Genomic DNA, 27866 nt, shown 5'->3' on the forward strand with positions numbered 1-27866 from the left:
AGCACCCAGGCTTGGTTTCCTGCACTCAAAGGGTGGTTCACAACCATCCATTGCTCGAAATCCAGGGGATCTTATGCCCACTTCTGACCTGCACAGAGACACACTTGGTACACACACATACATGCAGGCCAAATGGTCATATACATGAAATAGAGTAGATACATATTAACAAAAGTGAGGTTGTATTATTTTATATCCCGACTCGTTAGTGCTGAGTGCAGATGTACTGGGAACTCCTTTCCAGTCAGCCTCCCTTTGCTATCTCTTTGAGCAGATCTTTCATAATCCCTTTAAGCCCACGCCGCATACAATTTTGAGACATTAAGGAGCGAGACGGTTCTAACATGATGTGACAGAGTTTTAAAAGAAACCTGTCAGGAGTTTATGATCATCTATTTAATCTTGAATGTGTGACCTTGCCTAAGTGCCTGGAAGTTACAAAGTCGCCATCTGTCACTGTATCTGGTGCTCTGTGTCTTCCGCACACAGTCATTCCTCAGGACCGTTCTGCATTAAGCATAGCTCTCAGGTTGTCTGAGTATAGTAGATCATCTGTGTGAAGACAGTTGCTGGCCTCTGGCATTAATCTGTTTGTAGACTTTGTACTTATATCTGAGATCGGGTAGGACTTGAGTCTTATCAATCTCTTAGATTGAGTATTGTTTTTTTTGTGTGTGACACTTTTTTCAACAGTTGTTTTATGTTGTGTGTGTGTGTGTGTGTATACACTCACATGTCCATACACACCATAGTGTGACTACAAAGTCAGTCACGAGTTCATCCACGCCGCAGTTGTGAATGGAAAGGTTGTAGGACAATTTAAGGAAGTGAGCTCTCTCCTTCTACCGTGTGGGTCCTAGGATCGAATTCAGGTTGGCAGGCGTAGGGGCAGTGCCTCCCCCCATGGAGCCATCTCTCTGGACCCTTGATGTGTGCAGCATTACATCTCTATCGAAATAGAATCTCTAGATACTAGAATGGTTATAGACATTGAAATAGGAGGGGACAGATACAGAAACCAGCTGTTAGCATAGAACCCAAGTCTCTTTCACTCTGAGGGGAAAAAAAGACAGCAGTAAACACCTGTAAACATCTTTCTCTGCTCCAGTGTTGTCACCATTACTGTCCTTTATGTCTCATAAGATGATAATTCATCCTGTGTGGCATGCCATTAATTTAGTGTATCTATTTGAATGCCAGACATCTTAGAGAATTCAGTCACCTGCCTCGGTCCTTGGGCCCTTTGTTGCCTATGTTGCTTGTATGGTTAGACATTATTATTATTATTATTATTATTTATTATTATTATTATTTCTAATTAAATGGTAGAAAAGCAAAGGAATGGGTTCAGTGTGCAACTGTAAATGTTGATGAAGTTGCCCCCCGACTTTTCCAGACAACAGCACGAGGAGCCATTTTATATCGTGGACCTTCTGCTGTGTGGAAATTTCCTTTGTATTTGAGCCAGGTGTGTTTGTACATCAAATTAGCCCCATTCATTTATAAATGTATGCAGGGTCGCCTCTAATTCAGCAGGAATTTAAATTAATCCAAGAATAGGTACATAATTTTTTTTCTGTGGGCATTATGTCAATATCCTCTGAATTACGTGGCAAAATGAATGACCTACTTTACAGAGTAGAAAAATAACATTTCAACCTGTGCCTGTGCACCTTGGCAGCCCACTTAGCTGCTTCGTGATGGGCGTTCGGGTCCCCTGCTCACATCTGGGACGCACACAGCACTGAGGATCTTATAAATGGAGTTTAACGAGTCTGAGTAGAGAAGGCTTTCTCCAAGTAGAGACATTATTTTGGGATTCTATCCTGAAACTAGGAGGTTGGTTGGTTGGTTGTTGTTAGATAGTGTATGTTGTAGCATGCGTGTGTGTTTGTATGTTCCCATGTGTATGTACATGGACATGCTGCTGTGCAAGTGTGTATAGAGGCCAGAGGTTGATATTTTATGTCTTTATGTATTAAAGCAGTAGTTCTCAACCTGAGGGTCGCAACCCCTTTCGGAGGAGTTATCATATCAGATACCCTGCATATCAGATATTTATGTTACAATTCACAATGGTAGCAGGGAGTAGCAATGAAATTAATTTTTTGATGGGGGAGGGGTCACCACAACATGAAGAACGGTATTAAAGGCTCACAGCATTAGGAAGGTTGAGAGCCACTGTGTCAAAGCAAGGTCTCTTACTTGAACCTTGAGCTTGCTGATTCAGCAAGCCTGGGCAGCCAGTTGGGTCTTAGCTTCCAAGCACTGAGATTAGAGGTGGGCCACCATCCCCCCACCTTGTGTTTGTATAGTAGGTGTTGGGGATCCCAACTCTGGTCACATGTTCCTTACTCCTGGATGGCAAGCATTCCCACTGAGCTGTCTCCTCAGCTCAGAGGAGCTAGGGGCTCTTTCTCATGGTGTTTTAGAACAGGGATTTGGAAAACTATATAGGTGGTTGCTGGGTTTGAACAGTCAACAAATTAAGAAAAACCATTTTTTTAAAGTAGGTATAAAGGTCAGAGATTGGGACTGAAGAGATGACACAGCGGTTAAGAGCACTGGCTGCTCTTCTAGAGGCCCTGAGTTCAATTCCCAGCAACCACATGGTGGCTCACAACCATCTATCTGTAATGGGATCCGATGCCTTCTTCTAGTATTCATGAAGACAGGGCACTCATGGATATAAGATAAATAAATAAGTCTTTTAAAAAATTAAAGGTCAGAGATTTTTGAGACACAATATTAAACTCATAATCCAGTTGGGCATATCACTGCGTTAAAGTAACGTTTTTATTGTTAAAATGGGTTTGGTGTTTAGCATATATAGTTGAAGTTTTTAATTTTTTTCATTTATTGGACAAATTTCTGTTTTAAGATGCGTATTTTAGGTCTGATGGTGTGTGTAGATCAGTTTGTAGAGTTTACTTAACAGGCAAGGAGGTGCCTTGGGTTTCATCCCCGAGAGCAGTGTGCTTGGTAGGGGACATTTCAGCACTCTGATTTTGGAGGCAGGAGGATTCGAAGTTCAAGGTCATTCTTGGCTATTTGTGGAGTCTGAAGTCAGCCCAGGCTACGTGAGACTCTGGCAGAAATACCCATTTGTCATTTTTAGATAACTGTAAGTTGGGATACAATGCAATATATTTCCTCACTGTCTATAGCGGGGATTTTTGTGACACATGCCTATAATATATCTTTTAGCAGTTTTTTTTTTTTTTTTTAAAGTCAGCTACAGTTAGTTTATAGTCTTGTCTGAGCTGGTTTATATTCCCTCTCATTATAACAATATTGTGGCAGAAATGTAGCTTCCATCCAGACTCAACCCAGGATGGCGACGAATTGTGAGTGCCCACTGTGTCCCAGCAAACCCAAGAGTTATGAAAACCAGAAAGTCATCCTTCCAACCACTCTCCATTTGGTCTTTTATTATTTGGAGCCCCGAGTCTACGTTCCCTCTCCCGCTGCTGATAGAGTGCAGGCAAATTGTTTTCAGCATGGGACCTGGTTAGGGTGGGCAGGGCCAGAGAAAACCCCGACTCAGAGCCACTGGCCTGCAGGACATGAATGGAAGGGTGAGTCCCCCCGCTTCTGTGGCCCAGAGCCACCCAGGGTTTGCTGCCAGCTCTTGTTCTGTGTACCGAGATCTTAAAATTCATTTTGTTCTCGCTTTCCACATGGACCTGATGGTGGAGAGAAGGGTGGTTTTCAAAACCTCCAATCTGCCGGGTAAATCGGTGTTTCGGATTTTAATTACATGAGCAGTAACATTCTCACAGTTATTGCCTACAAGCCAATCAGTGATATTGGAGGACACTGGGGTGGCTTAAATCTATGGTGGTTTTTCAAATGGCAAGGGCTATTTTAAGAAAAAAACAAACAAACCTGCCCAGGAAACATGAAACTTAGACATTTCTTAGGCTTATCAAAAACCCCAACGTGGGAGGAGTTAGGGAATATGTCGATAGATATCCTACTTACTTCAGGACGTCTAAGAAACCACGGCTCTGACTCAACCTGGAGAACTGCGGTTGTGTATCTCTTGCGGTGAAATGCATATTTAATGCCTTACACCGTGCATTGAGCCACTTATAAAATGCAGATAAGCTTTGGGTTTCATTTTGGGGATCAGTTCTACCTAGCTCATTCTTTATGCATTAAACAGTTTCCTAGTGCAGCCTGACACAGACAGCCAACGCTGGGCCAGAGTGACTTAGCCTTCTCAGAGTGAGGTATCACACCACCAGTGTCGAGGACAGGGCTGGGACTAAGATGAAGTAAGAGAACAGATCTGTAGGCGGGAGGCATGCCCTCGTAGGTAGCCACATGTCCCTTAAGGGTTGGTGATCCTGAACTATCACCCCTGGGCTGCTTCTCTGTCATACTTCTAGTCCTGGTTTTTATTGGGTTTCTTTAAGGTGCTTTGTTTTAAAAACCACCACCACTACCACCACCAACAACAACAGAACCAGCAAAACCCAAGCTCTGGCTGGCTCCGATCTTTAGCTTTTAGAAGCTGGAGGTTGGGGCAGGAACCTTCATTTAGCTTCCCTCATAGCTAAGGTTTAGGACCGTCTGAGGCTCAACAGGACAGAAGCCATTCAGCTAGCCTCAGGTTATATCCTACCTGGGATAGCAGCTTTAAAAAAAAAACAAAACCCACCTAATTAGCCAACACACAGGAACAAGTAGGCCAGCCAGACCACATCTCTGGTTTCAGCTGACCGTTATGTAACCGCTCCCAGGTGTCGCGCTCGAAGGCTTGGATCTTAGAGAGCCCTTGTCACGAAAGCAAAGTATAACTGATGGCCCAAGTTTGAGCTGTTCCAATTTTTTTAATTAGAAATGTTTTATATGTTCATTTTTGGTTCCACGTTTACTGTATGATAGGGAAAAACGGTTAGAAGAATAAAATAGATGCCATCTCTAAGCCTGTTAGGCAGAAGTCAGCATTATTAATGCCCCACAAGGCAGCAACTCTCTGATGCTGCAACCCTTTGGTACAGTTCCTCATGTTACAGTGACGACCCCCTCCCCCCAGCTATGAGATTATTTTGATGTTACTTTATAACTTTAATGAATCATAATGCAAATACCTGATACGTAGGATATCATATATGTAACTCCCAAAGAGGTCATGGCCCACAGGCTGAGAACCACTGCCATAAGGTATCCTTTGAACATTTAGGAATTACTTTTCTATCGTATTAACCCAAGAAAAGCCCATCTTAGGACATGATGGACCTACACAAGGCTGAATGCCAAGAATATAAGCAGATACAGCTAATGACCTTGCCATCTCTGCTGCCTCTATGTAGACTCCCCTGTTCAATTTTTGTTTTGTTTTTGTTTGTTTGAGACAGGGTTTCTCTGTGTAGCCCTGGCTGTCCTAGAACTCATTCTGTAGACCAGGCTGGCCTTGAACTCACAGAGCTCTGCCTGCCTCTACTTCCTGAGTGCTGGGATTAAAGGCATGCGCCACCACCGCCTGGCCCCTAATCATCGTTACTGTCAGTATACACAAACTCCCCATGTCTAGGCGTACGTGTAGATTTCCTCTCTCTTGTTTCTCTGTTGCAAGAATAAAGCAACTAGGCCTCCCGCCCAGGAAAGCCACCTTTAGACTTTTCTTATCGTTACTTCCCAGTGACATCGAGCACTTGTTCCCTTGGTGGTCCTGTATTCATTCACCAGCTCTTGCTACATGTCTGCTGCCGCCAAACCATCAGTCTAACATGCTGCTCCTGTCATTGAAAGTCCGAAGGAGGAGGCAGAAAAGCAAGAGTTATGTAACAAAATCAAGTGTTCCCGAAGGCTCCAGGGATAGAGAGAGACCAACCAACTTGGCTTTGGAGAAGTGGGGTTGCTTAGAAAAGGAGGTGACTCTGGGGCTGAGTCCAGAGAGGCCCAGCGTATGGCTCCCACAGTCCCCGGCACAATAGCATGCTCCTACGAGTCCACTGTTCTTTTGTGTCCTACTTTTCAGCCTGATGCCACAGTTGCCCATGATAATTAAATGAAACTTGCCAGATGGATGCTTTCTCGAGACGATGGCTCGTCTTCTTGCTCTATTTGTGAAAGCTGGCGTAAGATCCAAGTCCTCAAGGATACTCCTACCTTGAGATAGCTTTGGAGAGCAGTGGCTCTTTTGTGTGTGTCTGCCACACGGCCTGCCATCAGCAGGACCAGGTTGAGTGGCAGGTGGGTGTGTCACGCATGCGGACACCGATCCCTGCCAACTCATCGTGCCTCGGAGGGAGGGGGTGAGATGCTGAGTGGCTCTTCTGCTGAGATGCTGTTGATCATCGTTACCTTCCTCTGGGGAAATGGGTTCCGTAAGCTTCTGATCTGTCAGCCTTTCTGTCTCACATCTATTGCTCTTATTAGTCCGTGTATAATAGATGTTGAAGTCCCAGCACTCCAGGCTAACACACACACACACACACACACACACACACACACACACAGTCACACTGTCCTAAAGAAGCAATTTTCAGAGCATTAAAGGGAGACTGAAAGGTGATAAATGTTACCAACATGTGCAGCTAACTCCCTTAACTGGTATTCTAATAGGAAATAACCAAACCAGTTGTAGTAGTAGTAGTAGTAGTAGTAGTAGTAGTAGTAATAATAATAATAATTATTATTATTATTAATAGTAATTATTATTATTATAATGGGTGTATCATCTGTGAGTCATTCTTCATTCTTTTTGAAAACTTTGTATTGCATTTATTTATTTGTGTGTCTGGGGAGCAGTGTGTACCACAACATGTACATAGGGCGGGGTTAGAGGACAACTAGTGGGGGTCAGTTCTCTCTCCTCCCACCCTGTGGGTTTCAGGAATCAAACTTTGACAGTCAGGTTGGTGGCAATTGTCTTTACCAGCCGGGGCATCTCAACAGCCTCTCCTCCTTTAGTTCTTTGCATGTTCCATCACCTTTCCTTAACCAACATCCTATGAGATGGAAGCCATGTTCCCTCTCCATAGATGAAGATCGTCATCAGTTGGATTGCCCACTACACACCTGCCTTGCTGGTTCTTACAGCCCAGGCTTTTGTGCAGTGATGTGCTTGGCCTTGCTTCCCATCTCTGCCCGCACGATGCCGGCCGACTGGACTGCTAAGCACACTCATCCACAGAGGACCAGAAGCCTTCCAGGATTAGTCTGCCCCTAGATCCATGCCCTAGAAGTTCACCTTGCTTTCACTTTAGAAATAATTTCCAGAATTTGAAATTGTCGAATATCAATTGATTATTGTAGTTACATAGGGCTGTCAAATTAGAGTCTTCCTGCTGGCACAATTTATGTTTGTGCTGATTATACCCAGGCTGTAGATAAATGCATAAATGAAACTCCGGGGCTGGTTTCTTCCTCCTTCTCTGTCATCCTCTCACACTGCCATTCACGGTTGTGGTCTAAGCTTTCCTGTAAGTACAGCAATCCAGCTCTTACCAGCACCACCTCTTGTATCCCCTGAGAGTATAGCTTCTATTTTTCTACAACAACTTCTAATTTCATCTATTTCAGTCCCTATAGTAACATGAAGTGTCTGAGCAGGTAGGCTGACTTGAAGGCCTATTGGCAAGAAGTCCAAGTTAAGACAGCTGATTTTGACCTGAAGCAGAAGCTAGCCAGGCTGGTCTTGCAGGCTCTGGTCTACAGAGTTCCTTGGGATCCTGATACCTTCAGGCCGATGGGGAGGGTCTGGGCAGCGCTGGACAACATACCCACTGCACCCTTATGCCACCTCTGGGTGTCTCCTTAGCTTTCTCAGTTGCCTCCAGAAGGTTCTAGGGATGAGATGAGAAAGAGAATGGACAAAAATCACGCCGTGGTTGTTCAGCCAACTGATGAGGCTATTTCTCTTCCTGCAGCAAAACCAGAAATCCTGACGTACGACAGGCTCATAAATGGCATGCTCCAGTGTGTGGCAGAGGGATTCCCGGAGCCCACAATAGATTGGTATTTTTGTACAGGAGCAGAGCAAAGGTGAGAGGTTTATTTTTGGCACTGCTTAAAATGCAGAAGGGAAGGGCTATAATTCACTTGAATTTCAAATGTGTTTTCGGACTTGCGATTTATTTTTTTTTAGAATAAAAGGCTGTCTTCTGATTACTCTTTTCCCCCCTCCTATATCTGTGTGGCTTCTTAAGAAGGGATAATGGCTATATTTTTTCTGGTCGACATTAATTTTGTTTGCTGAAAAATGATTGCTGAGTGACTTCTCTATTTGGGTGGTTATCTTTTTGGGTTTATCGTGCAATTTCTAGCCTGCAGGTAGATAAAGCAATTTCCCAGGACAGAGTAATTAGATTTCCATTCTATACACAGGAGGTAATGTGTGTGGGAAATGTGGCTGCAGTTACCATGAAAAAAATTACCTCAGAAGTTAATTGCCAAGTAGCCAAAAAAGTAATGATCGCACAATTACACATACATACAGCGTTTGTGAGCAGTGGGTTTGCAAAAGTGTCTCTCCTTGGTGAGGTGCCCAGCCCCCAAACAAGGAGCATCTGCCTCTGCGTGGCTCAGAGTCCCTCAGAGGCCACACTTAAGCCTTAAATTGTCCTCTCGAATTACCTGAAGATGAAAATGGGGTCAATGTTGCCGGGTTTTTTTTTTTACCCATAAAACACTGTGTTAGACTCCAGCTTTAAAGGCCTAGTTTGGCCTCGTGAACAGAATGGTAGTGGAAGTTTTGTTTATCGTGGAAGATGTTTTAGGACAACATATCAGGATTGATTGTATCGAATTATTATTTTAGTGTGGGTTTTTAGCAGAATGTTTTGTTTGGGGGAACAATAAAGAGGTCATAAAAACTCTGGACGCTGTGAGCTCTGTGCCATGGCCTGAGTATGTATCCCCTGCTCAGCAGAGTGTGTAAATGGAAGCTAACTGTGTGCTCAGTGCTAGTGTGGTGTACACCGTCCAAGGCTGTGCCCTTGTCTCTGCCTTGCCTGTATCCGTATTTTATGGGTGGAAAGAGACCGCATACAGGGCGAACAGCTGACATGTGTAGGTGTTTAGAAGACACCTAGAAGATGGCCAGAGTGGCCATCACCACATGATGGGACCTGCTTCCAACTCTGGATCTCGGGCACCTCCCTCCTGCACCTTTTGAGTCTCTCTTGTCTTCATTCTTCCAATTTCCTCTTCTGATCTTCGACCATCACACATCCTTTCCGAGAGTCTGGCATGGCAGGATCTGATGCTGGCAGCCATTGAGTCAATTTTTGAGTCTTTTGAGTTGGTACAGCCATAGAAACCTAACCCTGGAGAATTCATAGAACCTGGTGGAAGTCACAAGGTTGGGCACTAAGAGTCAGGATGGAAGTCCACATCCAACCTTGAAACCATCACTTCCTCTTCCCGCTCTTCTGCAGTGCCTTGCTCGCTCACAGGGCCCCAGGGATTCCCTTCTCCTCGGGCCATCCTAGGAAAGGGAGTCTGAGTTCCCCGATTTGCCATACAAGCATGCCAGCTCTAGGTGCTGCAGGCTTCTATTTGGCTTACCAGCGTAAGCCCACACTGTTCTCTTGTTGTAGGTGTACCACTCCTGTCTCACCAGTGGACGTACAGGTCCAGAATGTATCTGTGTCACCATTTGGAAAACTGGTGGTTCAGAGTTCCATAGACTCCAGCGTCTTCCGGCACAACGGCACGGTGGAGTGTAAGGCCTCCAACGATGTGGGCAAGAGTTCCGCCTTCTTTAACTTTGCATTTAAAGGTAACAACAAAGGTATATTTCCTTTTAATCCAATTTAAGGGGTGTTTAGGCTCTGTCTACCATACCATAATCTTACATCCATTCCAGTATTGGTCATATCATTTCCAGTAATACCGACAGTACAGCAGTACACCATGCTACCATCAAACGTCACAAACTCATCCCATACTAGTCTGCTGATGAAGGTTTTGCAGTTACTGATGGAATCTTAACTATTTTTCTTTCGCTGGTCTTTGTGTGTTTTTATGAACTTCTTGACAATGAGTAATATACGTACAGTCATAGTTGGGTATACACCAGTATAATTAGGACACGTTGGAAATGTTAAATTCAATTTAAAATTTCAGTTAAAATGAGTTACATTTTGCTAAACATCTGTATCGAAATGTTAACAGTATCTTTTATGTGATCTTGTCAGCAAATGTTTTCTTTTCCTGTTCTATATGTATGTGTATGTATGTATGTATGTATGTAAGTGCTTACCCATCTGCACTGTCAGAATGGTACAGAGCCCACTGCAGGCTGTGTAGATAGCCTCTATGTCTAGCTGTGACTAGGCTTCTTGTCTAGCGACTGAGTGACTAGCAGACCTTTGAAGGCATTGTGGTACACCTGAGATAAGGAAACAGGGCACTTGAGGTTTTTTAGTGCCCAGTTTCTGTGGTGTTTAGCATTGGCCATAGGACTCATGCCAAAAAGCTGTATATCCTCAGTTTCTGGATGAGGAAGGGGACGCATCATAACTCTGCTCTCTGTTGTTAATTTCCCCAGCCAGAGCAATGAAAAGGATGCTTCCAAAATGTCTTTCTTCTCTGTGGAAGACACTTACGTTCATTGTAGAAACTTTAGAAAACGTAAGAGAGCAGAAAGAAGCAAATGTAAATCACCCAGAGAGGCAGTCCATTCAGATGTAGCTTTTCATTAAAAGCAGCATAACGTTAAGTGTGTTACTTCAGGAATGTCAGTTTCTCTGTACTCTGGTTTCAACTTACATCTTTAAAGATGCCTGTGCAGCCAGTAAGGATGTGTTTGTGGGTATTGTGCTCTGCCAGAACACATGACCAGGTTCTAGTCCTAGCACCAAGAATAAATGTAGGTAGGTAGGTAGGTAGGTAGGTAGGTAGGCAGGTAGCTAGGGAGGGAGGGAGGGAGGGAGGGAGGGAGGGAGGGAGGGAGGGAGGGAGGGAGGGAGGGAGAGGGAGAGATGATGTATTTGAATACCAAGAGAAAGCTTTGTTCCCTGAATGTGCCATGAGGGAAATGGTTTAGTTTGGGATAGGTGGTGGTGGCGGCGAGGCTGTTGTCCTGCGGCTGCTGGCTCACAATCATGGTTCCCTTCCTTGCAGAGCAAATCCAGGCCCACACTCTGTTCACGCCGCTGCTCATTGGCTTTGTGGTTGCAGCTGGCGCGATGGGGATCATTGTGATGGTGCTCACCTACAAATATTTGCAGGTGAGCATTGAATTGTTCTCTTCCTGGGGACGCCAAGGCGGCAGGGCAGGCACTGATTGTTCAGCGGGTGACACATCTTTCTTTTCCTTTCTCCTCCAGAAACCCATGTATGAAGTACAATGGAAGGTTGTCGAGGAGATAAATGGAAACAATTATGTTTACATAGACCCGACGCAACTTCCTTATGATCACAAATGGGAGTTTCCCAGAAACAGGCTGAGTTTTGGTCAGTGTGAGGCAGGGGCTTTCCACGAAGAAGCCCTTTTGTGTACGCGTAACCGTGATTTTTTTTTTTTAAGGAACCCGCAGTGGCTTCCTTTGTCTTGTTTCACCTAAAACAAGAAGTGCTTTCTGTCAAACTGCACAGGAGTTGGCAGGGTTAGCAGAAAGAGCCCCGTAGAGAAGTGGCTCCAGACACACATGTCTTCCATTGCCTTGTTGATTTGGGAACCTCACAAACTGTTGGTTGGTCTTCCCACTGACATGACCCTGCCTTCTTCCTTCCTAAAGGAAAGACATTGGGAGCTGGTGCCTTCGGGAAGGTCGTTGAGGCCACTGCATATGGCTTGATTAAGTCGGATGCTGCCATGACAGTTGCCGTGAAGATGCTCAAACGTAAGTGTTTCGGGGGCACTCACCCCCTGTACCCACCACCAGTTTATCTAATAGGTTCTTCCCCCCTGCCCCCACGCTTTGTTTTGCTAAAATACATCACTTTCCCTTTTAGCAAGTGCCCATTTAACAGAAAGAGAGGCCCTAATGTCGGAACTGAAGGTCCTGAGCTACCTGGGCAATCACATGAATATTGTGAACCTGCTTGGCGCATGCACGGTGGGAGGTGAGTCTCGAGTTGCCATCTCTCTGGTTATCAAAGTATGATTTAGGCAGTGCCTAGCTATAAGCTACTTGAGAGATTTTTTTTTTTTAACCAAGCATTTTGTTCTATTTTGCTAGGTTTCGTTTTCCACAGTGTTCCTCAGAATGTAGATTTTTATAATTTCTATGCTGGGAGCCTTCAGACTCATGTCTTGTCATGATTTTGCAATGTAGGTTGTAGTTGTTCCGCTGTGTGGTCGAGTGTTGGAACTACTCATCACAGTTGTGTTTGGTACCCATTACTCAGATTCTTATTTCTCCCCTCCCTCTCCACAGTCCTAAGGACCTCTATTCTGCCCTCAGTGGATCAACATTTTAAACTCCCACAAGCTTTTGGGAACACACAAGGTTTCTCTTTATGCAGAGCCACTTACACCCCGCCTTTCCTCATTAGGCATTATATGTGTGTATTGAATTATAATACTCTCCCCCTTAAATGGCATAAGCAGTGGGGGGCAGGTAGCTTTATATAATGCGGGGGGCCGTAATCAGTCATTTGAGAGTTAATGTTGATTTTCCTTCTATAACTGAGAGTGGCCCCAGCCTCCCAGTTCTCAACTGTACACCAAGTAGATCCAGCTTTTCACTCCCACAAAAGCAAGCTGGCGGCTCTAGCCCCTAAGTCAGAGTGCCACCAAGGGTGCGCAGGCACACTGTTCTACAGAACAAAGCTGTGTAGGGTGAGCTGGTGCTGTCTGTCCTGAGAGAGCCATGGGATGGTAGGCAGCTTAGACAACGTCTCCGGACAGCCCACAGACCCGGCACTCTGCACACCATGAATTGTTCATGCGACAGTATCTACCCATGGCAATTAGTTGCCTGTTAAGTTCGGAACTGCGCTTTTAAACATCCTGAGGAACCACTCGTGTTTTCAAGTAGTCATGCTCAGAAAAACGGGCCGGCCGTTTCAGGGGTTTTTTTTTTTGTTGTTTGTTTTTGTTTTTTTTTTTTTTTTTTTTTTTTTTTTTTTTTTTTTTTTTTTTTTTTTTTGCCACTTTCCAGTATGGGCTTAGCTGGCTGTTCCCTGGTTACTTCCCTACTAGGCTTGCATCTAGGGTTCTTCATTTTCATCATAACATTATGGCGAGGACCCAGAACTGTTGCGCGCGCTCACGACCGGCCAGGAAGAACGACGCTGCTACAGGATCCTTCTGCACACGTTTATTCAGTCCTGTTTCTTCTTTCTCTATATCTCCCTTGTTTATATCTCCCTTGTTTATATCTCCCTTGTTTTTATATCTCTCTTGTTTTTATATCTCCCTTGTTTATATATCGCCCTCGTTTTTATATCTCCCTTGTTTTTATATCTCCCCTGTTTTTATATCTCCCCTGTTTTTATATCTCCCCCGAACCCTGGGCCTCTCACTCCTTTTATACTCTCTCATCCACGCACCGCAGGCCACGCCCCCTCGCCAGTCACGAGGCTTCAGCTAATCAGGGCAGCAGGGGCAAATCTCCACCAAATTGGATTCACCTGTATCCTGGTACACCTGCGCAGCACTCAAGATGTTTGTGTCTTATATGAGGAAGTCAGGTGCAAGTCATATGACTTAGCTGCAGTCCCTGGCGCCTTTGGGACTGCCGCCACACCCGCTCCCCACAATTCCCCCTTTTTTCTTTTTTGGCAGAGAGAATGTCTGTAGATAGCCCCTCGCAGCCATGCCCCTTACCCGTCCTTGGGTGACAAACAGCATTGGTTTGATCCCTGTCTTAGGTTGGTGACATGCCCAGGGAGTCTTATCACTGACTACCTCTCTATCATGCCAAGCCACTCCTGGGGAGATTGTGTTTTGCTTGCGGCAGGTGCATCAAAAGGCCAGGATGTTGATTAATCTATGGCCAGATCTTAATCGCTGCAAGCAAGCCTCATGGGTGAAGGTAGAGGTCTGATCCCCAGTGTGCAAGCATAGGGGCCCTACACAAAACCATCCCTTAGGCTCATCACCCAGAGAGGTCTTGGCCAGCTCCCCTGTCGTTTTTCCTGGGAAAAGGGAACTAGGACACTGAACCTTCATGCAATCAGACGTGCCTTCCACAGGATGCCAACAGCAAGCTATCCTCTGTGCAGTGCTTAGCCTTGCACCCCACGGCATAACGCAGCATAATTTCTTTTAGAGCGGCAAACCGAATCTGAGGAGATTGTCCCGCCTCCACTGCAGCAAAAGCCTATGCTACCATGGCGAAAGTGCGGGCCGCACACTCTGCACCTAACACATGTGCCAAACACAAAACACACACACACTATAACAAGCATACATCCCAGGGCTCTCATCCCCGCTCATCTTCCCTGAAGCAAGGGATAGATGGCCAGAGGGGCTATATCTTTAAGGGGAATTCAGGGATCAAAAAGCGATCTCCCATCTCGGCTCCATCCTTTATGCTTGTGGGATCATCCACCACATCCACAGGGGCAACTGGATCAGGAGCCTCATTCTTGCAGCGTCTCACCAATCTCTCCGGCACCCAAAGAGGTTCCATCTGGTCCTGTGGAAACACACAAACAGACCCTCTCGCCCACGTCAACACCAGATCTGGTCGATCCTCTCCAAATCTCCGGACAGAAGGTCCACCTACAGGTGGCTGCTGAGGAGGCATAGGGAGGCGGCACAAAAGCTAATTCGCCTTCCTCCTCCGCCTCAGCTCTTTTATTTTGTCCTTTCTGTCCACCTGATAACACTGTGTCTCCTTTCTTTTTCCTTTTTCTTTTTAAGCCCTTCTCCTCTTCCGACATACTTTCTTGTTGTTCTATAAGGATTTTCTGACCTGTCTTGACTGCCTCTACACACAGTTTCAAACAGTAACAGAGTCCATATATCAGAACAAACAAGACCAAAACTATCAGACCTACCCACAAAGGGTCAATGGGAGAAAAAAGCATAACTACACAGCGAGGATCTATTGATCACTACACTGAGGTTATCATAGTTCCTTAACTTGTCCCCAAACAGGGAACCTTAACTTGTCCCAAAGCCGGGAACCTTTTGTTACCTTGTGCCTGCTTCCTGGCAACTTTATGCTCGCCTCTATTTTATCCGAGGTCCTTCCCAAACTCCTGGGTTACTTTGTGCCTACTTCCTGGCAACTTTATGCTCACCTCTATTTTATCGAGGTCCTTCCCAAACTCCTGGGGTCACAAGTTTCACTCACCGTGAACTTACCCTGCCAGCAACCACTGACTGCTGAAAGTTCTGAACTCGGTGGGGGAGTCGGTTCCCCGTACGGGCCACCAATTGTTGCGCCTGCTCTCGACCAGCAAGAACGACGCGACCACCAGTCCTTCTAACAGCAGTTTATTCAGTCTTCATCTTTCTTCTTTCTCTTCATCAGTACCGTTCCCCAGCTGAAGAGTTCTGAATCCACGCCAGATCCTTCTCAACAGTCTGTTTTACAGGAACACTTCATTAACCACTCCTTCCCCGTGATGCAGTTCTGAATCCTCCCTGTAGTAGGGGGTCTTCGCTCATGCCTGAAGATGTTTCTTGTCCCGGGTTTCGGCACCACTTGTTGCGTGCGCCCAACTGGCCAGGAAGAACGACGCTGCTACAGGATCCTTCTGCACACGTTTATTCAGTCCTGTTTCTTCTTTCTCTATATCTCCCTTGTTTATATCTCCCTTGTTTATATCTCCCTTGTTTTTATATCTCTCTTGTTTTTATATCTCCCTTGTTTATATATCGCCCTCGTTTTTATATCTCCCTTGTTTTTATATCTCCCCTGTTTTTATATCTCCCCTGTTTTTATATCTCCCCCGAACCCTGGGCCTCTCACTCCTTTTATACTCTCTCATCCACGCACCGCAGGCCACGCCCCCTCGCCAGTCACGAGGCTTCAGCTAATCAGGGCAGCAGGGGCAAATCTCCACCAAATTGGATTCACCTGTATCCTGGTACACCTGCGCAGCACTCAAGATGTTTGTGTCTTATATGAGGAAGTCAGGTGCAAGTCATATGACTTAGCTGCAGTCCCTGGCGCCTTTGGGACTGCCGCCACACCCGCTCCCCACACAGAACCCTGCCTACCGTACACAGCAGTGAATCAAAGGCTTCCTGTAGGGAGCTTGATCATAGTTGAGCCTTTGAAAGTATTCACTTGTGGCTACTGAGCCAGCCATCACGCCTGTCCCCTAATGTCACTTAGACATCCAGGTAGAAAGGGGCTTGCTTGTGCTACTTCACTCAGCACAATGCTGCCTTTTTTGATGAGCGGTGTTAACAGATAGAATTATGTTGGGACTAAGAAGGCTTAGCCACTGAATCTGAATGTTAATAGCCGCGGTCACCCATGGGTATTTTTACAGGAGGCGGGATTATCTAAGGTATATCATCTTGCCTATACCTAACATTGTCTTCTATCCTCATAGGGCCCACCCTGGTCATTACAGAATATTGTTGCTATGGTGATCTTTTGAATTTTTTGAGAAGGAAGCGTGACTCGTTTATTTTCTCAAAGCAAGAAGAGCAGGCAGAAGCGGCACTTTATAAGAACCTTCTGCACTCAACGGAGCCTTCCTGGTAAGGCTGATTTGCATAAACAGTCAGCTGTTGACAGGCAGTTCATGGGGTCATAAGGGTTTGCAATCAAGGCTGATTCTTTTAAAAAATGAGCAGAGGTGCTCCTAGGTGTGAAATCAGAATTATTAAATTGTTTAAGCGTGATTAACTATTCCGGAAGTTCAGATAGTAGTACCCTTGAAGATTCAAATTGAGATTTGTCACTGATTTCTCTTAAATGTGTGTCTCTGTCCTTCCTTCAGCCTTAGTCCTGTGGGATTGGATGTGTCACTACTTGTAGGGAAGAGGAGAAAGGCTGTCCTATGGTGGTTAAGTCCTGGAGACTGCGCAGACTGGCCAAGACCACCCAGCATATGTAGACTACTAGTTATCAGCATTGTTTTGGCATCCGAGTCTCTCCCCGCCCCTGGTCCCATCCCATGCCCCATCATTTTACTGCATTATAGTCACATCACTATCAAAGAACGTTGTTTGAATTCTGGACCTCATCGACATTATTCTCATGGACGATGATGCAAAGGATGATGGATGTATATGCAGGTTCAAGAGCCTTGGAGGAAACCTAGTTTGATGCACAACCAGAGTAGAAGTCATGGCTGTGGCTTGTCCATCCTTTCTTCCCCAATGTGCTTGAGACCCTTCAGGCCCAGTGGATATCATAATTGCCCCCTCGTATTTTATACTGCTTCCATTGTGGAGCGGATCTTACCTCTGTTTCATGTTTACTCTAAGCCCCGGGTTCAAATCCCAGCACCAGAAACTAATATCATGAAATGCCATACCAACTGTCTTTAAATGGCAGGATTTTGTCTTTGGAGGCCTTAAATCCAGGCTTCCAAGGAGACCTCAGTTAATGGGCGATTACCATCGCCCAGTGTAGCCTTTGCCACCACTAAAGCTTAAAGTCCCAAGAGAAGCCTCATGCTTTCATTTCAGTCCTGTAATTTTGAGTTGTTTAACATGGTACTAAAATGCCACCAAAACCCACCTTTTGTTAGTTGTTCTTGGACATAGACTCCTCATACGGAGGCAAGAGCCTCTTTGCCTTGTCTGGAGACTGGGCCCTGTGGTGGTTTTTTTGTTTTTTGTTTTTTAAACTTTCTGAAATAATGGCCTGAATCGGTCCATCCTGTGTGATGTTCTTTGCGCTTTGGGATCCCATATGGGTTTGGAGCCACCAGCACGCTCTGAAGGAGGTTGTTGTCATGGTGTTTCTATGCTAATCAGAGGCAGGAAGTACTAGAAATCTTGAAGAGTCTCCAGCCAAATGTTGCAGATTCAAGAGGTCCAGATGGTCTAGAAAATCATCCAAATTATTGGTGTTTATCTGAACCAAACTTGGGTTTTTTCAAACCTTCTTCCCTTCGTGGCTGTGTTCACCATCTCCCCCCTCAAATGTCTTCGAAGTGCCTGTTGACTTTCCATTTGTCTGAGTAGGGGCTAATTTAGAGTCTGAAGTAACCTGAGGTAACATTTTTTAGCTCTGTTTTTCCCCATTGAATTCTAACTGGATTCCCCCCCCCCCAAGACATTTAATTCCCTGAGAATTGGACCTTAGCGTTGAATGGCAAATATATGTATCCCACAGAACCTGATTTTGAAACTTTATTCAAGGCTTGCATTGCTTTTCTTGCCCTGGAGTCAGTGCTGCACGGTGAAGTGGGTGAGAACGGGAACCTGGCCTGGCAGTGCCATGGCCCCCACCTGCCTCACAAGTCCAGTCCCTTCAGTTCTGACACGGGTCTCGCATCTCTCCTGCAGTGACAGTTCAAATGAATATATGGACATGAAGCCTGGCGTTTCCTACGTGGTGCCAACCAAGACAGACAAGAGGAGATCCGCAAGAATAGGTGGGTACCCACCAACTAGCCAGAGCAGCTTAACACGCTGGGGTTGTAATCAAATCTTGTTCCTTTTTTTTTTTTTTTTTCTCTTGTCTCAGGGAGAGGGCTTAGGGGTCAGGGGCTGAGTCTGAAGAAACATGGGGCAGGGATTGTGCCTCTTTCCCACTAACTGAAGCGAGTACAGCATTCCCTGGAAGGAGCTACCGGTGGCAAAGGAAATTGGCCGGTGGCAGTTAACAGTACACAAGCAAAAGCACATGTTTTTATATCTACTATCTCACTGTTACAGTTGTGAGATTTTGAAGATAGACCCCCCCCCCCCCCATCATCCTAAGGTTTCTGGAACCCAGCTGGGGATGATCAGATAGCTATTGGCTTTGTGTCTACCATTGTTCCTCCCTGGGGAGGTGACTGGCCTGGGAGTCGACACTGCTTATCCACTGCTAGCTTTGATACTAAGGCTGCTTCTCCTCTCCTTACCACTAAGGGTTTTTTGGTTCTTGTTTTGTTTTTTTTTTTGTTTTTTGTTTTTTTTTCCTTGCTATCTTCCTAATAGACTCGTACATAGAAAGAGACGTGACTCCTGCCATCATGGAAGATGACGAGCTGGCTCTGGACCTGGATGATTTGCTGAGCTTCTCCTACCAGGTGGCCAAGGGCATGGCGTTCCTCGCCTCCAAGAATGTAAGTGGCATGGAGTCTCATGAGAGGAGCACGGCATCCTTTTTTTTTTTTTTTTTTTTTTTTTTTAAAGCCTTGAACATTTCCTAGTCCTAGTTAGAATTCAGAGTGTCATTTTGAAGTGTGGTAACCGAAAGCAGGGGAAAATTTCGTTTCTTCACGTTCCAACTTCTGTCTCTTTGGAATTCCTGTTCTAATTTCTAAGCTTGAAAGCGCAAACCTGTCTAAATGAGCCTCCATGAATATTCTTTTATATGCAGTGAGTTCATTTAAAAGCTTTAAGATGTAGGATGCGCTTCTAGAAAATAGAAGGATAGTGGTTTTATCAGAAAATGGGGGAGCCAGGAGTGTGACTCCCTCACTGTTACTGTGCCTGGTAAGGCATATGACTGTGTATGTGAGACCCACGTACTGTGTATGTGTATGTGACTCACAGAGGATCAGGACATGAGAAGGGGTCAGAGAGAGCATGGAGCAGCTAGGGAAAGGATAGAGACGGGAAGAGAGGGATGGCACGGGATGAAAGTGTTCCGGGGAGGAAGGTGTGGCCAAGAGTGAGGTCACAGTGGCTCTTCTAGTGACATTCCCAGGTAACTACCAAGCTAAAAGACAGGCTGAAATGAAAGACCCTCTTCCTTGTGTCCTTGGGAGAAGACGTCAAGTTGAAGCTGTGAAACTTTTTTTTTTTTTTTTTTTTTGGAGAAAACGTTCAAAGAGATGCATACAAAATGAACTTTCATTTTAGAAATGGGATTTGACTATTTATAATGCATTTTCCTGTGAATGGAAGGAAGGGAGAAAGACGTTTATTAAAATTGGGTTGGAAAGCAATTATAGTCATTAGAGCCCCGATCCTGTGAAACACAAAACGGGAATATCACTTGCACCATAATTTTTATTTTCGGTGTGCTAAATACTTTAAAACGAAAGTTTCTTTTTTTTTTTCATGTAAACACCATTGTAGTATTAAAATCATCTTCTCTCGGAGAGCTGAAATGAATGGCTGTTGCTGTCTTTCCTTTTCTCCCCCAACAGTGTATTCACAGAGATTTGGCAGCCAGGAATATCCTCCTCACTCACGGGCGGATCACAAAGATTTGCGATTTCGGGCTAGCCAGAGACATCAGGAATGATTCGAATTACGTGGTCAAAGGAAATGTGAGTACCTTTCTCCATCTCATGAGTCTACCCAGGGTGCTTTGGTATCCAGTCTTGATTCTAAATTGTTTTCTATGATCATTACAACTCCTACCTTGTAATGTCACATGTTAGTACCACTAAGGCTTGTTAATAGAATTTTTAGCTATAATTGTATAATTGGGGGTGTGCGAAATAAACAAAAATAGCCTTAATTTTTCACGATAGGCTGAAACTAGCAATCCATTTGATTTTGCTCAACTATAACAAATGTAGACCTGAAGGTCACGGTAGGCTTTCTCCCCGCTTCGTTTGAAATACTATGTGGAAATGACTACAGTCTAAGATGGTGTTAGAGTTAGCTGTATGCAATACTAGGATGCTTGGGTCTCTTAATCAATATAGGGCTATTAAGTAGATTCATAAGTAATGGTTGGTTTGTGGGACACAGTGAAGTTTTCAAAGTGCCAGCCTTCTGTAACCTCAGAACAAACCTTAGAACATGTTGTCTTCCAATGTTTATAGTGGAAGAAACTAAGGTCCAGTATAGTTCAGTGATTTATATCTGAGATAGCTAGTCAGCAGGGTCCACTGGGTAGGGAAGGCCATAACCTCCTAGATATATATTCTTAGGTGCGTTTTTCCCCTCAGCCCATTTGAACAGTCCATATTTATTCCTGGAGGTCAATTTTTGTGTCTGTCGTGATAACGCAGTTCCTTCTCGTTCATCACCGTGGCGGCAGCATCTCTGTTGGTAGGCTGTGCATGACTTGGTTTTGTAAGGAAGGGTATTGCTGGCTTTATATCCTGGCTCAGTCATACAGTTCTGAAGAGACTGTCAAGGTCAGATTTTTTTTTTCCAGGAGGTTTGATGAAATCAACTTCCTGGCTTAATATTCGAAGGAAGATGGGAAATGCTTCAGTATTCCAGGATAAAGGAGCAAAATAAGGAAATGGGGTGTCTGGGCCCAGGCTGGCCGAGTTCCAGCCTGGTCCCATTTAACGGGGGTGGGACCGAGTCAGTACTTGTAGGAGTTACTACATGGCAGAGTTCTCAGAACAGGGCCAGGCCCATTCTCCTGCTTTGTGTTTTGAAATCCAAACCATCAGGACAGAGGTTGTGCCCAGAACCTTCCTAGCTCAGTCTGTAGTTGACAAGTCTAGCCGTTGAACTGGCCAATTATTTGAGAAAGTTTCAAACAAGGGAAATGTATGTGACGCGGCGCTGCATGGAATTTTAAGTGTAGTCATTGTAAAGTCCCTTTGTTCTCTGAAAGATCTTTCAGAGTTGTGAATTCTTAATTATTTTCCACGCTGGGCTCTGAGTCTACGGGCCTATGGGCCCCTTGTCAGAATACCATTTCAGATGAATGGAATACTTATATTTAGCCAAGAAAAGCAGACTCTGTCGAATGACCGTTGTATCGAATTCTGTAAAGCAAATTTAGTGGTAGACGATGGGCGCGCTTCTTTATTACACGGAGCAACATATCATAAAGGCTGTTGTGATTTTCAAAGGGACTGCGAATGGAAGTTTTCTTTTGTAATTCCTGTAAATACTGCGATGGGACGTGAAGTGTCTGCTGTGAAGGACAAGCCACAGAGCCTCTTTTACTGCTTTGTCTAGTTTTAGACAACCCTAGATTTCACTTAGAAGTTAATTTTTAGATACCCAGGCCCCTTGAATTCAAGACACTAATAGATCCTCACTTAACACTCCTGTGGAGAACGCAGCATAAAGTCTGGGGATAGATAGTAGATGGTTTTTATAGTTTGAGAATCATCTCCTCCCTCAACCCTCCACCCCCACCCCCACCCCCCACGCTAAAACAACTTCAACCCTAGAAGGGCTCTCTTCCTACTGTTCAGTCGTAAACGGATTTAAAGGATTGATTCTGCCTCATGTGACAGATTAATATCCAGAAATCCTGATAGACTGTAAGAGGCAAGGTCAGAGTAAGCTTGGCCTGACCGAGTGGAAGGAACTGGAATGTCTCCTGACATAAGCACTAACTGTGCGCGCTCGCGCGCGTGCACACGCGCGCGCACACACACACACACCACAGAGATCAGACACAGCTCATCAGTGCCTGCTAGTCTGGGTAAATCTTAATGAGCTGGACGTTGGTAGGCATTTTTTTATCCTGCATTGCCTCAGTTGTCCCATGAAATAACAACTCCTGGTATTTGAAGTTATTTTTGTTTTGCAAAAGATGATTCTGGGCCTGGCTTATCCGTGTTTAGGTAACTTCTCTAGTAGGTGCGTGAGGGGTGCACTTGTGTCAGAGGTCCAAGAGTGAATGGGAAGGGATTTGGGGCCAGGCAGAGAATTCTGAAACAACACTTAGCACTGAACCCTTCTGCCTCTCTGTTTTGTCATTCCTACATGTAGCCCTCCTCATTCTGGTCAAAGATGACCGGACCAACAGCCAGCCGTCATGGTATAAGGCAGATGTGTGAAGGGATGCCACTAGAAAGACTATATATATATGGTGTATAAAACCACAGTATTTTAAGTGTTTTTTTTTCCTCATGCCACTGCATAAAATTTAGATCTTAGCAGCTAAAACTAAGTGGTCTGGCTATAGCTTGCTGCAAAGCAGTCTGGGAAATGTAGTTATAGTTGGGAGAGGCCATATATGTTGTTGACAAAAAAAAAAAAAAAAAAAGAAGAAGAAGAAGAAAGTTGCTAGTTGAGGCCATTACTAGAAGGAAGGTTAGAACCCCTGGACTTCTCTGCTCTTAGTTTACTGTCCTATACTGACTCAACACCCCTATTTTAAAGGGAGATATTAGAATTTTGAATTATAAGTAGGGGAGGTGGCTGGAGGTCACAAGGTTTAAGGTCCTCGTCTATCGCTGTCTTCATTAGCTGCTTGAATTTGCTGTGTTCCGTTCTAGGCACGACTGCCCGTGAAGTGGATGGCACCAGAGAGCATTTTCAGCTGCGTGTACACATTTGAAAGTGATGTCTGGTCCTATGGGATTTTCCTCTGGGAGCTCTTCTCCTTAGGTAAAATGTTCCTTACCCAAGATGCCCTCACTGTCTAAAAGCTTCTGTCGTCTCCCGCCCACATGGACACTGATTTGCCACCTCTCTGCACCCAGGAAGCAGCCCCTACCCAGGGATGCCGGTCGACTCCAAGTTCTACAAGATGATCAAGGAAGGCTTCCGGATGGTCAGCCCGGAGCACGCGCCTGCCGAAATGTAAGGACTCACAAGCCTTTTCTTCTGATAATGTCCTTTTGAAAGACAGAAATGTTGACAGTCTTTGCTAGCAGGGTTTGAAATGTCACTCACTTGGTTCTTGGGCCACCCGCGCTCAAATGTCATGGCTGTGGTTCTTTTCATAATCTCTTGTCACCAACAGCACCGAAGCTTTTGACAGTATCTCACACACACGGGGTCTTATTCTCTGTATGTCACTCACGCGCTATGCACATCCTGGCACAGGCCCCCAGATTTGTTATTGAAGTTGTCATGTGCTGGGCAGCAGAAAGCAGGTTAAGGGAACCAGGAGTGACAAACAATGTCCCCTCCCCTTCCCACCCCTCCTCTCTGCTTCTGCAGGTATGACGTCATGAAGACTTGCTGGGACGCTGACCCCTTGAAAAGGCCAACATTCAAGCAGGTTGTCCAACTTATTGAGAAGCAGATCTCGGACAGCACCAAGCACGTGAGTTAATGGGCCAGGCCTGGAATCCTCTTTCTCCTTACTCTAGGGTCACAGACACCTCAGGCTTCAAAGGACAAGGACCAATCTCTCCCACCTCCCTTCCTGGTTGAATTATAAGCTGGGCTTCCTTCTGCGGGTGGAAGGAAAACAATGCAAGCCCATTCTTTCTGCTTCCTCCCACCCACCTCCACCCCTGTTCTCATCCAGAGAGATGTGAGATGGGGGAGGGGCTGGGGCTGGGGTTCTGCTGTGTGGCATTAGATGGTGTCATAAGGTCTGGCCGTGCTTCCTCCCAGTCCTGGAATGTTGATCATGGGACTGTCTGGTCTCCTCACGTGGCAGGGCCAGTCACCCTGGGTGGGTTGAGGTGAACTGGAATGAAAGTCATGGCTTTCGTAGCTTGTTACAACAGTCAAGTGAACTTTAAAACAGCCGGAAGGAACCAGCCAGCCGCCGCAATGGCTGGGATGCCCGCAGCTGTGTAGAAGGGTTGGCTGTTTGAACTTAGGACATCCCTCTCAGTAATGTGGGGAGTGCGGAATGAACTAAAGCCATTGTTTCCTCTCTTGCTTCTAAGGAGGAATTGGCCATGTTTACTGGGACCAGACTCCATTTAAGCCGCCCTCCCCCTCCCCTGAGCCATCTGCGGGAACTATCTTTCCTAATAGCGCAACACTGATCTTTTCGAGTTAGCACTTGTTCTGAGGGGCATCAAGGCACATTTCAAATGAAACGCCACTTTCCACCCAAGTGCTTTTGATTCCTGACAAACCACCTTTGGAAGAGCCATGGGTGCCACTGCAAATTACACCAGCCCTTGGGTTGCAGTTGGCTCTAGGGATCCTCAGATCTTCTTCACAGGCTAGCTAGTACTTGCTTTCAGACACACCCCAGCCGAAGAGAAACATTGCAGGCAGTGTTGTACCTCATTCTCGAAATGATTTACCTGGGGAAACTGAGGTATAAGCCCCATCTTGATTTTTGACCACTCTTCCTTGTCTTCAGGATTCTGCAACAGTTGAGCGGGCCCCATTTGCTGGGTTTTGTCACCAAGCCGCTGTATTTGACCGTGGGCTCTTTCTCTGCAGATTTACTCCAACTTGGCAAACTGCAACCCCAACCCAGAGAACCCCGTGGTGGTGGACCATTCCGTGAGGGTCAACTCGGTGGGCAGCAGCGCCTCTTCTACGCAGCCCCTGCTCGTGCACGAAGATGCCTGAGCAGAAACCCAAGTCCAACAGGCTTTGCTGCTGTCTCCGACCCCGTCCTTCTGGCTTCTGTGATGGTTACTTGGTTTCCCTTTGACTTGCATCCTATTCCAGGGTAGCGAGTTCCCCACCCCACCTCCAACCCCACTGTGATTCCGCCTTTACGAGCACACACTTTAGTGGCCGATGGCCTTTTCTTTTCTGCCATCAGCCACCGTCCCGCTGCGAAGGTCCGAACTGTATGTATATATTTTCCCAATAGCAAAGTAGCTCCTACTGTAAACAGAAGGACTCCTCCTGCTTTAGAGGAGAAGGGAAGGGCGGGGTGAAACTGGATGCCCAGAGTTCTTCCCCCAGTGCTCCCCTGAGTGTATTTGAAAAGTATGGCCAGTAGTTCACTTGAAGAATAGATGTAGTCCCATTTGGCCCTGAGAGCCATCCTTAATGATGGGAGATATATGTAGCAAGACTAGAAAAGGAAAGCCAAGCCCTTTGTGTAGAAAGCAGACCATTCTTAGAACAGAGGGCAACGGGGCATCGGAAGTCTGGTCACGCTAAGAAGACCGAGGCTGAGAAGGAACAAGCCAGGGGAAGCGTGAACAATGATGCTCTGCTCTGGGCTGCCGCTCGGGCTTCTGTACAACTGACCTGGTTTCTCAGTACTTTGCTGTCTGGGAGTAGCATTGGAATCAAGGCCTCCTCCCTAGTCAGCCTTTGTATATACTCATCTATACGTTGTATGCGTTCATACTTTGGAGGAGGGATTTCCCACAAGCTTTCGTTTCTGTGTACAGCCCTGGCATTAGACCTACTGTGTGTAAGAATAGATTAAGAGCCATACATATTTGAAGGAAACAGTTAAATGTTTTTTGGTTGTGGTTGTTGTTGTTGTTGTTTTAAAGAAAAAAATGTATATGCTAAGCACAATCTTTATAAGACCTCTTAGCCAACATACTTGCTCTGTCTACACTTCGGAACAAGCCTTCCATGTCAGAGTGGCTTTGCAGGCAGGAGAACTGAGGCTGTTTGAAAAGGTTACCACAGGATGGAGAAAACAGTGCAGTCCTGGTTTGGATTCTCACATAGCAGGGAGCACAAGTTAAACTCAGCCTTTTATAGGCACGTCCCGGACATCGGGCCAGTATCTATTCAAGTGTGTATGTGTGTGCATGCGTGTGTCTATGCGTGTGGGTGAGTTGTGTTGGGAAACTTGCCCTGCATCCCTGAGGGTCCTCCTTCAGGACCCAAGACGTAACAGCTTCTGTCACCGCTCCTGTCTCTCCAGTTTCCCTGCATGTCGCTCACTGTCTAGAATTTACTCAAAGCCGCCACAGAGGCTTAGCGGAGTGAAGTGCCGAAGGACCTCTTTATTTGGAGTCCTCCTGTATTTAACAACACTCTTATCGTAGACCCATTCATTAGACCTTATGTAATGCTGCCAATCCAGGGAAACAGATTTAAAGTGTACCCCGTAGACAGGGCCCAGAGGTTCCCTTGTCCTTGCCCTCCCCCACACCACCCATGATCACTGTCCAACATAAAGGGTTCAGTGTGTACGTGGTCATGTGTTGTCCTTACAGGATTCAGGTATGTTGCCTTCACGGTTTTCCCCACCCCCTCCTGCCCTTTATCCTTTAGGCCGTGTGGCCATGAACCTGGAAGAAGTGATCGTTTGCACTTGAGTGCTACACTCTTGCACCTTTCCAAAGTAAGCTGGTTTGGAGGTCCTGTTGTCATGTACGAGACTGTCACCAGTTACCGCGCTCTGTTTGAAACATGTCTTTGTATTCCTAATGACTTCAGTTAGAGTAAGGAGAATAGCTGTTAATATGGATGTCAGGTACTTAAGGGGCCACACCATTGAGAATTTTGTCTTGGATATTCTTGAAAGTTTATATTTTTATAATTTTTTTTACATCAGATGTCAGATGTTTCTTTCAGTTGCTTGATGTTTGGAATTATTATGTGGCTTTTTTTGTAAATATTGAAATGTAGCAATAATGTCTTTTGAATATTCCTGAGCCCATGAGTCCCTGAAAATATTTTTTATATATACAGTAACTTTATGTGTAAATAATACGCTGTGCAAGTTTAAACATGTCACGTTACATGTGGGTTTTTTCTGATATGTTGTCCAACTGTTGACAGTTCTGAAGAATTCTAATAAAAATGTAAATATATAAATCAAATAAATTTTTCTGTTTGTTTTTTAAAGGTACATTTATTCACTCAATCAGAAAGTGTTGTGTACAACATTTGTGTAAATACATGCAGGATTCTCATTGTCACATTAGGGTTTAGATCCTTGAAAATTCAATAGAGATTTATTAGTAATTTTAGTGTGTGCTATTTTGGGTTCTTTTAAAATTTATCCTCACGACCCGGAGGTCTCTATTTAAGTTGAGAAATGTAGAAAACACTTTGAGAGTTTTCCACATAGCTATGATTAACATTTGGTTGGTTCATGGGAAGTGAGTATTTGTTAGAAAATAACAGTAAATAACAGCGATCTCATGTGGTCCAAGCTAACGCACACAGCATGTTTTCTCCTAAAACAGAGTGACTAAAAATTAGCTTCAGTAGTAATGAACAAGGCGAGACCAGGGAGCTGGAGAAAGCAGTTTATGTTCTTGTTGGTGTAGGGATTGAAGTGATGTCAGCGTGAGGGAAGATAGACACTCTTGCCCCACCATCAGCCTTCTGATGACATGGTTCTGGTCTTACTAGCTTCCAGAAGAGTTTA

General features: G+C 45.2%; 1 protein-coding gene across 4 annotated transcripts in view; it reads left to right on the forward strand.

The window, feature by feature from the left end:
• The window catches only part of Kit (KIT proto-oncogene receptor tyrosine kinase), an 81736-nt gene extending 54424 nt beyond the window's left edge, over window positions 1-27312 (forward strand). Inside the window, exons 8-21 of one of the 4 annotated variants that reach the window (NM_001122733.1) lie at window positions 7884-7998; window positions 9555-9748; window positions 11083-11189; window positions 11289-11415; window positions 11700-11804; window positions 11917-12027; window positions 16426-16576; window positions 18338-18426; window positions 18977-19104; window positions 20137-20259; window positions 23140-23251; window positions 23347-23446; window positions 23810-23915; window positions 25004-27312. In NM_001122733.1, the coding sequence (NP_001116205.1) occupies window positions 7884-7998; window positions 9555-9748; window positions 11083-11189; window positions 11289-11415; window positions 11700-11804; window positions 11917-12027; window positions 16426-16576; window positions 18338-18426; window positions 18977-19104; window positions 20137-20259; window positions 23140-23251; window positions 23347-23446; window positions 23810-23915; window positions 25004-25135 (1700 nt within the window). In that variant the 3' untranslated portion in view covers window positions 25136-27312. The remainder of the gene's footprint in view (window positions 1-7883; window positions 7999-9554; window positions 9749-11082; window positions 11190-11288; window positions 11416-11699; window positions 11805-11916; window positions 12028-16425; window positions 16577-18337; window positions 18427-18976; window positions 19105-20136; window positions 20260-23139; window positions 23252-23346; window positions 23447-23809; window positions 23916-25003) is intronic. The other 3 variants (NM_021099.3, XM_017320687.2, XM_030254169.1) reach the window with 3 other exon arrangements.
• The last annotated feature ends 554 nt before the right edge of the window (window positions 27313-27866 follow it).

This window comes from Mus musculus, chromosome 5 (genome assembly GCF_000001635.26).
Source record: "Mus musculus strain C57BL/6J chromosome 5, GRCm38.p6 C57BL/6J".
In the NCBI taxonomy this organism is placed as follows: domain Eukaryota; kingdom Metazoa; phylum Chordata; class Mammalia; order Rodentia; family Muridae; genus Mus; species Mus musculus.